This window comes from Canis lupus, chromosome 24, assembly GCF_048164855.1.
Source record: "Canis lupus baileyi chromosome 24, mCanLup2.hap1, whole genome shotgun sequence".
Taxonomy (NCBI): Eukaryota; Metazoa; Chordata; class Mammalia; order Carnivora; family Canidae; genus Canis; species Canis lupus.
The window spans coordinates 45,249,985-45,259,888 of NC_132861.1; the positions used below are offsets into that span (position 1 = coordinate 45,249,985).

At 55.2% G+C, this 9,904-nt stretch overlaps 1 protein-coding gene and 1 long non-coding RNA gene across 9 annotated transcripts; one reads left to right on the forward strand and one right to left on the reverse strand.

Annotated features, from left to right (window-relative positions):
- Nucleotides 1-750: 750 nt before the first annotated feature.
- On the forward strand, nucleotides 751-2,069 carry TEX44 (testis expressed 44). Its single transcript, XM_072796663.1, has one exon. The coding sequence runs from the start codon at nucleotides 808-810 to the stop codon at nucleotides 1,933-1,935; it is 1,128 nt and encodes a 375-aa protein (XP_072652764.1). The 5' UTR covers nucleotides 751-807; the 3' UTR covers nucleotides 1,936-2,069.
- A 5,292-nt stretch (nucleotides 2,070-7,361) lies between these two features.
- On the reverse strand, nucleotides 7,362-9,754 carry LOC140616183 (uncharacterized). 8 transcript variants are annotated; one of them, XR_012016718.1, is made up of 4 exons: nucleotides 9,104-9,295; nucleotides 8,826-8,944; nucleotides 7,861-8,022; nucleotides 7,362-7,739 (listed from the first exon to the last, which is right to left on the reverse strand). It is a non-coding gene; the product is annotated as an uncharacterized lncRNA (long non-coding RNA). The 8 variants fall into 8 exon arrangements; XR_012016717.1 differs by lacking the exon at nucleotides 7,362-7,739 and having other exon boundaries at nucleotides 8,008-8,145; nucleotides 8,749-8,944; XR_012016715.1 differs by lacking the exons at nucleotides 7,362-7,739; nucleotides 7,861-8,022 and adding an exon at nucleotides 9,617-9,754 and having other exon boundaries at nucleotides 8,712-8,944; nucleotides 9,104-9,232.
- Nucleotides 9,755-9,904: the final 150 nt, after the last annotated feature.

Here is a 9,904-nt window from a genome sequence, read left to right on the forward strand (position 1 = left end):
AAGACAGTCATTGGGATGCCTGGGTGGCTCAGCAGTTGAGCATCCTGCAGGGAGCCTGCTTCTCCCTCTGCCTATGTCTCTCCCTCTCTCTGCGCCTCTCATGAATAAATAAATAAATAAATAAATAAATAAATCTTAAAAAAAAAAAAAAACAAAGACAGTCATTGCCAGGGGCTGTGCAGACTCTCAGCCTTCACTCATTTCAACTCACCACTGCTGGGAAACTGACTCTCTGCAGAAAGACTGGCCAAATCAGAGTCCTCAGTCACCAGCATGGACAGACAGGTACTGGGGCTGGCTCCTTAGAATATTTATGATAAATCGACATCTGTGTCCCATGGTTCCTGTGGGCACCAGCACCTGTACCTATATATATCCACTTTTCTCCCAAAACATTTGCCTCTCTTGGGATGCCTAGGTGGCTGAGCGGTTGAGCGTCTGCCTTTGGTTCAGGTCCAGATCCCGGGATCCCGGGATTGAGTCCCACATCGGGTTCCCCATAGGGAGCCTACTTCTCCCTCTGCCCGTGTCTCTGCCTCTCTCTGTCTCTCATGAATAAATAAATAATCTTAAAAAAAAAAAAAAAAAACTTGCCTCTCTTTCATGATGTACCTGCAAACTCAGCTATAGATTGTCCTGCGGACTCAGCCCACTAGGACAGCCACTCCAGAGGCTCAGGACCCTTGCTGTGCAAGTAGCTATGACATCACCAGCTGCCTACAGCCCCCTGTGATGTCACCACCTGAACAACTTGGCCCGGCAGGGCTGTGGCCACTCTGCAGCCAGAGCAAGTGACAGAGGACCTAGATGACCACCACGCCCTCGAGAGAGTCCAGAACTGCCAGCATCCCCACAGACGGCAACAGCAGATCCCCGGATGGTCCAGGAGCGGGGTCCCAAAATCAGGTGGGACCAGCGGCTAATGGTGCCATAGCATCACCTGAACAGCAGGATGTAGATCAGGCCTCTGTCGATTCGGTGACCTCCAAACCCACATCAGCATCTGGGGACCAGGACAGCTATGCAGTGGCTGAAGGGCACAGCCAGGAGCCCAGAGAGGCCTCAAACACTCTACAAATGTCCACAAGCCCCCAGGACCCAGCATGGGATAGACAAGGGCAAGATTCCAGGATGATTCAGGGCCTTCAGACCTCCCAACGTGACTCCCTGGCAAGAGAAGAGACCCCACAATCGGCAGGCATCCCGGACAGAGAACAGGAATCAGCCCCAACCACCCCAAGCGCTGAGGTGCAGCCCTCCAGAGCCGTGGATGCCCAGCCCGTGGGGAGCGGGGCAGACACGGCTAGGCAGCCGCGCGGTCAGGACACCAGCGCCACCGAGTCTATGGAGGCAGATCCTGAGCGTCCGGAGCCCGTGAGCCTTGACACCGAAGCTTTGCCAGGAGCTGAGTCCCAGGGAGTGACCGAAGGGGATTTGGGGGAGCGCTCCAGAGACCTGAGGAGGCCTTCAGTGGCCCCAGGAGGCAGTGGCCCGCCCTCGCCCGGCCCCCAAGAGGTGGCCCTGGGGGGGAGGTCCCTCGACTCCAGCCTTTGCATGGCCAACGAGGAGGACAGCTATATGCGCTCCATGACCAGCCTGCTGGGCGGAGGCGAGGGGTCCATCAGCTCCCTGGCAGACGTCCTCGTGTGGTCTGAGACCACCGTGGGCATGGCCTCGGCCCTGCTGGCCTCCGGCCACAGCTCGGTGACAGACCTGCTGCACAGCCCGGGGCCCAGCCTGCGCTCCGTCTCCAGTATCCTGGGGAGCACCTTCTCCTCTGGGCTGATGGCGGGGACCAGCCTGGCCCTGCGCTCTGTCACCCACCTGCTGGAGAGGGTGGAGCAGAGGACCCTAGAGGGCGTCCGCTCGGCCGTGCGCTACCTGACCAGCCACCTCGTTCCCCACCAGGCCCATGCCAGCCCAAACTCCGGCTAGACCCCAATAAGGGAGCCCTCCAGGGGCCGGCTTGGCAGCCTCTGAGAGCCCAGGGCCCCGCATGCCTGCTCCCCTGCCCGCCCCTGCACTGGCCAGCTCTCCCCGGATCAGGCAATAAAGCACTGGAGAGCGTTTATTTTCTAATCACAGAAAGGTGTCCCCCAAGGGCTTCTCGGGTTGTCCCACTGGGGGGCTGGAGGTTAAAGTCCAGAAACAGAATAGCCTAGCAGGACTGGAGGGCCAGGTGTAGGGGTCTCAGTCTTGCAGACATTGACTCTGGCTAGACCTCCAACCACGTAAATATGTTCCTGAGGAAGTAAGGCCTGACCCTTCCCCAGGGCCTGCTGGCCTAGCAGGCTGGGGGGTGCCCTACCGGCATCGGGGGCTGTTGGGGGGGACCTGCTGGAGCTCTCTAAGTGGGATTGAGAGGTCAGAGCCAGACCAGTGTGGGTTCACACCCTCATGCTGTTACTGGTCCTGGGCAAGTCACTTCACCCTCTGAATCTCCGGTTCTCCCCAGTAGGATAGATAAGGAATCCATACCATGAGGGTGTTTACGAGATGTAAGGAAAACATTGCAGGGCCTAACACATGGTGTCTGGCACTTAATAAGCTCACACATTACACGTGCTGTTACTATCCTCAGTAGACTGGGGACACGGCAGGAAAAGGGGTCTAGGTAGAGGGACCAACCATCCCTGTTTGCCTGGGATGTGAAGGGTTCCTGGGACATGGGACTTTCAGATTTTAAAACCAGGAAAATCCCAGGCAAACTAGGACAAGCCGGTCACCATAGACCCAGGCTTCTTTATAAATGTCTCTGTTGGAAAGGGAGCACCTGTTGTTGGAAAGCCACCAGCCCACCCTCTGTCTGCATACCGTGCCACACGAGGCAGGTGACTTGGTGAGCAGAGCTCCGGTGGCACATCAACCCCACTCTCGCCCCTGGTGCCTGTGCCAGTCGCACCCTGCACCCCTCCCTGCCTCAGCCCTGGCCGTGGTATCATTCATTCCACCGTCTCCAAGTGGGAGCCCTGGGCTGAAACCGGCTCATCGATGTATTTGCCTGTCCTATACGGTGTTTCTCAAATCTTGTGTTAATTGCTAACACTTAAAAGGCAGGAGATTTTAACATAAAGTGACAGATTAAAAAAATAGATTCCTGCTTCTCTTAAAAAAACCTAGAGGCCTTATTTTTTCAAAGCAACCAGCAGCCCAGCTGCCCTCTTTAGAGAGACCTACCTGGCCTGCAGGGTGATTGATGTCACCTGGCCAGCGCCCAGAGGTGTGCCTTTGCCACCCCTACCCCGCTGATGGCTCCCTCGAGGAAGTGCGATACCAGGCCCCAAGGGGATGCAAAGACAGACCAGGTGTGTCTACCCCCTCTTCTCCAGAAGCTGCTATTTCCAGTAGGTGAGACATGAACTGTCTTCATAGTGAAAGCGAAAACTTCAGGGGAGGAAGATCACCAATTTAGATCCTAGTAATCAGGGTCTTCCAGAGGAGCAACTGAGTCAGATCTGAAAAGAGAGGAGCGGTGGTGTTCCCCGACAGAGGGGACGGGAACACAAGCTGAAGCAGGTGTGGGAGGGCGGTGGGCAGCTCAACCTGAGCTGAACCCAGAGCCGAGAACAGGTGACCAGGCTGCCAGGGTAGACCCCAAATGCTTTCCACAATTTCTGAACCAGGTAAGTGCCACTGTCTGGCAGAGAGAGACTGGCAAGGTGAAGGAAAGATTGGAAGGGACAGAAACCGAACTCAAGCCAGATCAGCTGCTGGGAATAGCCGAAAAGCACCCAGGTGGGAGCTGCTGGACCCAGGCTGGGCCCTGTCCTCAGGGCTCCATCTCTGCAACTTTGCCCCCTGCCCCCGCCCTGCCCCGCCCCAGCAGGCTACTTTCCTGGCGGCTGAGCCACCTTCCTGGAAAGACAGAAGCCTTGTTCTTACCAGCTGTGATGGGTTTGGGCCCCGTGCTCCCTCCGGCACCAATCACTGAGGCTCACGCCCACCTAGGGGAATGGGGGGGGCACCAGGGTCAGCCCGGCAGTGAGGGCTCCCCCTCCACAAGGGCTGCTAGACCAACACCATTTTGCATGTTGAAGAGTTGTAAGAGTGTGCCCTTGGGGGCCCTGCTGCCTCCAATCCTGCTCTACCTCCTATGAACTGTGTTACCTTAATCTCCCTGTGCCTCAGTTTCCTTATCCCTAAAATGTCAATAATAACAGTACCTATGGCATCGGGCAGCCCTGAGGGCCACGTGAGTTTAATGCGTCAAGTTCACAGCACAGTGCCTGGCACGCAGTTGAGTGCTGTGTGTGTTTGCAATCACTGTGATTCTAACTACAGAGGCTTCTATGGAACCATTCATTGCCAAGGACTGACTTTCCCTGCTTGCTCCGGCCTTCCTCTTTACTGCCCAATAAACAGTCATGTTGCAAATCCTCCTGGCAGCACATCTTCTCTGAAGGTGGAACCCCCCACCACCCAGGCATCCAGGTACTAGTGCACCCAGAGAGAAGGCCAGGCGTGCACACTGGGGGCTGAGGGTGAGACATGGACAGAAGTGGGAGCACCCCAGCTCTGGATAAGAAGGCCAGAGCCAGAAAGGAAAGGGCCCAGGCAGGAACTTGGGGGAAAGGCCTGGTTCCCCAAGCAAGAGGGAAGCGGTTCCCGAGACTCAGGAGAAGAGCAGGGGGGTGATCCAGCCTAAGCCCATGCGGGCCTCTGGGTGGCCAAATATGGAACAAGGGAAGCATTACGGGGGAGAAGCAGGTAGTGGGAACAGAAGGTGGCATGGAAGGGGGAGAAAGGAGGAGCAGTGGTCAGAATAATGGGGTGGAGGATGCCTGGGTGGCTCAGCGGTTGAGCGTCTGCCTTTGGCTGAGGGCATGATCCTGGGGTCCTGGGATCGAGTCCCACATAAGGCTCCCTGCATGGAGCCTGTTTCTCCCTCTGCCTGTGTCTCTGCTTCTCTCTGTGTGTGTGTGTGTGTGCGTGTGTGTGTGTGTGTGTGTGTTTCTCATGAATAAAGAAATAAAACCTTTTTTAAAAATTAAAAAAAAAAAAGAAAGAATAACTGGGCAGCTGAATGGAGTGAACTCTCTGGTGTTGAGAACTGAAGCTTCGACAAAGTCATTAATTCACCCCCACGGAACTGGAACCCCCTCACTCTTTCCCATTTATTTATTTATTTTTAAGGTTTTATTTGAGACAGAGGGAGACAAAGCAGGAGCAGGGTGGGGAGGGACAGAGGGAGAGGGAAAGAAAGAAGCAGGCTCTGAGGGAGCCCCATGGAGTCATGGTCCCAGGGTCATGACCTGAGCCGAAGGGCCCACTCTTTCTCCTTTACATGCCAGAGCTCACACCTGACAACCACCAGCGTTTCTCCAGGATCAACACCCACCCTTTTGGGTGTTTGTCTGCCGCTGAGAGATCGGCCTGCAAGCAGAGGTTCTGCACAGAGACTTTTAGGCCGGGCTGAGTTCCAGGGGGACGGGCCCAACATCGTGACCTCCGAGCCCCACAGGAGCTGCAGCTTGGCAAAGGGAAGGGCGCAGATCAGTCCTGGCCCACAGCAGAAGGGACACTGTGGCCTCTCCCTGTGGCACAGTGGACACTGTGGTGGGTCGTCCATCCCCTTCAATTAAGGACCTGTTCCCCCTGCTGCTGGGGGCGCAGTCAAGGATCAGCCTTCAGTGCCAGCTCCTTCAGAGAGCTGTCCCCCCCATCGTGGCCAAGTCTGGGCCAGAGTCTACGGTATGACTGTCCAACTCCAGCTCTGGAATGCCTGTGGGGCTGGCCGGCGGGCGGGGGGGGGGAACCTGGGGTTCACGCTGCAGACTCCACTCCCCTCCACCCGCTGGCTCTCAGATCCTGCGTTCCAGAGAACCCAACTTGTGACCAGTTTTGTTCCCATCTAAGATGCGTGGGGCAGGGGGGTGAAGGGGACCTACAAATTAAAACTGTGGCAAAAGTTCAAAGATGTTTTTTTTTTTTTTAAGATTTTATTTATTGGGCAGCCCTGGTGGCTCAGCGGTTTAGCGCCGCCTTCAGCCCAGGGCATGATCCTGGAGACCCTGGATCGGGTCCCACATCGGGATCCCTGCATGGAGCCTGCTTCTCCCTCTGCCTGTGTCTCTGCCTCTCTCTCTTTCTCTCTGCGTCTCTCATGAATAAATAAAATATTTTTTTAAAAAATAAAGATTTTATTTATATGACAGAGTGAGAAAGCACCAGCAGGGGGAGCAGCAGAAGGAGAGGGAGAAGCAGGCTCCCCACCAAGCAGGGAGCGGGATGTGGAGCTTCATGTGGGGTTTGATGGGGGGCTAGATCCCAGGATCTTGGGATCATGACCTGGGCCGAAGGTGGACGCTGAGCTGACTGAGCCAGCCAGTCATCCCCAAAGATGCTTGGTTTTTGTTTTTTGTTTTTTAAGATTTTATTTATTTGACACAGAAAGAGTACAAGCAGGGGGAGCAGCAGAGGGAGAGGAAGAAGCAAGCTCCCCGCTAAGCAGAGACCTCCATGTGGGACTCAGTCCCAGGATCCTGGGACCATGGCCTGAGCAGAAGGCAGATGCTCAACCAAGTGAGCCATGCAGGCGCCCCTTCAAAGATGTTTTTAAATAAAACCTTTGTTGTGAGAAAAGTTAGAAATTTGATGCCATCTTGAGAATGGTAAAAAGAAAAAAAAAAAGGCTAAATGTTTGTCAGTGTTTTTGTTTTGTCCTTACAAAACAATGTTAATGGTTTCGTCTACAGCCACTTGGCTAATTGGTTAAAGTCACCATGTGATTGTGGTCAAGTTTATAGGTTTGTCTGGACAAGGCCTGGATTCTCTTCAGGAAAGAGCGTCTCCAAAAAAAAGTGACCACAGCTAAGGGCAGTCCCCCCAGGGGGATGTAACAAAGTGTAAAAGTAAACTAAAGTCTTTACATATTTAAATGGGAGGCTGGATGCTCTCCGGGCTAAAAGGAAGCCCCAGTTCCGAGGCTGCCAGGATCTTGAGCGTCCAGCCCCTAAGAGTGGAGGGTGCGCCCTCTGCTGGAGAGAAGGCCGAGGCCCCGCCGCGGGGACGTTGGCTTGGAGATTTGGGAGGCCCTCGTGAGAGAAAGGGGGGTTCAAAGAAAATTTTCTCCACCCACAACACTTCTGACACCAAATGTGTGGGTTTTCCACACCAAGCAGTTCTCCAATTCTCTGCAGACTCCCACCTGGGTGTCCTACTATTCAGTTCTGGCGGTCATTTGGGCTAACACAAACCCTACAGGTTAAGGGGTGAGTCCCACCAGATTGCCCCACTTCAGGTGCCACTTGCAAGTATCGGGTCCCTAGGTACCCGCTCTTCTCTCTGACCTGGCTACCAAGTCAGGGATTTCCACGACTCCCTCCTCTGGTTGGATGATGGGCTACAATAACTCGCAGAACTCAGGAAAACACTATTCCTGGTTTATTATAAAGGATATCATAGACGATACAAATGAACAACCGGATGAAGAGGTACACAGGGCAAGGTCCAGAAGGGTCTCCAGCACAGGAGTTTCTGTCTGCCAGGAGTTGCGGTGTACCGCCATCCCACTCGTGGGAGCCTTCACCAACACAGAAACTCTTCAAACTCTCCTGTTTAAGGTTTTTATGGAAATTCCGTTATATAGGGCAGCCCTGGTGGCTCAGTGGTTTAGCGCCACCTTCAGCCCAGGGCGTGATCCTGGAGACCTGGGATCGAGTCCCTCGTGGGGCTCCCTGCAGGGAGCCTGCTTCTCCCTCTGCCTGTGTCTCTGTGTCTCTCATGAATAAATAAAATCTCTAAAAAAAAGAAAGAAAGAAAGAAATTCCATTATATAGGCACAGCCGATTAAATCATTGGCCCAATCCCCAGCCCCTCTTTTCTTCCCAGAGATGGGAGAGGGGGTGCTGAGGGTTTTACCTCTCTAATTCCAGGATTGGCTCCTTGGTGACCAGCCGCCCCCATCTCCAAGAGTCAATTCGCATAAACTCAGGTATCTTTGAAAGGGGCATAGTATGGATAACAAAATATGCTCCTCACATCCCTCTCACTGCTTAGGGAATTCCAAGAGCTTTAGAAATTCTGTGCCAGGAAGTAGGCAGGGGCGAGGCAGAGACAAAAGATTTTGTTTGTTTGTTTGTTTATTTGTTTATTTGAGAGAGAGAGAGCACAAGAAAGGGACAGAGACAGAGGGAGAAGCAGACGCTGTGTCCCTCCCAGAGAGGAGAAGGAGTTAAGGAAGCCTGTCTGTCCCCTCTTGGCTTTCCTTTGTCCTCACTGTAGACGGTACTGCTCCAACCTCTCCCCCCACCCCTGCAACTAACTGAATGGGGGTCTTCAGATAAAAACTACCTTTCCCAGAAGTTTCCTTTGACCACATGCTTCAGAAAGATCTGAGGCATTCTCAACTGTACTCCAACTCCATGAATTAAAAAATGCTCCTTTGCAACTCTGAATTTTAAATATCAACCAATGAGGAAATAGGATTCACTTAAAACACCTGGTTTTGCCTCTGACCACCTGCATTTTATTAGTACTTGTCAAAATATAGTTTCTGGTGAGGAAAAACACCTCCCACAGATGGCCTCCACCATACTGAAACTGAACAAGATAAGCAAGGTCCTCTAGCAAGGAGAGGAAGTTAGCAGGAGGAGGACCCCTGGCCAAAGATGGGTAAGTTGAGGCAGATGAGGGGAGGGCATGGTGGTGAGGCGGGAGAGAGAGGTTCTTGTCTCTCAGAGCCAAAGAATGAATCTCGAGGACAAAGGGGAGTGAGTAAAGCGACAGAAGTTTATTAAGCAAGGATACAGAAGAAGTTCTCAGGAGTGAGCGGGCTCCGGAAAGGGTTGCCAGGGCCTCCACTGACTGTTTTATTTAGAACTGACCAGGGAGCTGGTGGCCTTAGCATTCTTGTGACGTCTTGCTTTGAGGAAGGACTGGTGATAACATCCTTAATGGCTTCCTTCTTTTTAGGGTCTGATTAGTCTTTGTTGGTCACAGGTGGCTGTCATAAAAAAAAAAAAAAAAAAAAAAAAAAAAAAGACACGTCCCCCCAATACAGCTAGGGCAGGGTGACCTGCTTTGTTCCCTTATCTCTGGTTCCCTCAGCATTTGAGGGATTCCCTGAGCCTCATCCGGTAGCCCCCCATCCATCTCTCCCTACCTAGCCTCACCTGTCCCCAACTCAGGGACAGATCATAATCGCTGGCCCCTGGATGGTTCTGGGCTTTGGGATTCAGCGCGTAATGCCCGGCTACGGCGTGGAACAGAGATGGGAGGGGGCCAGAGCAGCCTAAGAACAAGGCCCAGGCCAGAAACTCAAGCGAGGTGCTCAGGTGCCCCCCCACCCCCCCGGCCCTCACCCAGGGGTGGCCTGGTCGGCCGCAGCCGGGGCCAGGAGGCGGGTGTCACGGCGCGGACGCCGGGGTCCGGAAGAGCGAACCCGGGACGAGCCAGGGACGAGCCAGGGACGGAGCCGAGTGGCGCGAGCCGGGCCGGTGTCCCCCCCCTCCCCCCGGCAGGTGGCCAAGCGACAGATTTCCTGGGCGACCGAGTGGCGGGGAGGGAAACCGCCCGGTCCTGCCACCTGCTGCCCGGGGCCAGAGCAGGCGCCCAGGTCGCGCGGCCTCAGAAACGCCGCTGGCCCGAAACCGGGGGCAGGCAGCCGGGGGCGCACCAAGGCCTCGCTCTGGGGGACAAGGGCGGCTGCCGAGGGTCCCCCGGGCCGCGCGGGGGGCGCCGGGGCGCGGCCGGGCGGGCGGGGGGCGGCGAGGACGGCGGGGACCGCGAGGACCGCGAGCCCCGCCCCGCCCCGCCCCGCGGTGTCCCCGGCGACCGAGACCTCCGCGCCGGGCGGGGGCCGCGGGAGGGGGAGCCTGGCCCGGTTGCTACGCAACGGCCGGTGACGTCAGGCGATTGAGTTTGGTTCCCAAGGTAACTGGCCGGGCAGCTGGGCCGGGAACTA

What these genes read in the sequence shown, in the direction of transcription:
- TEX44 (XM_072796663.1), top strand. Translation starts at nt 808, where the DNA reads ATGACCACCACGCCCTCGAGAGAGTCCAGAACTGCCAGCATCCCCACA.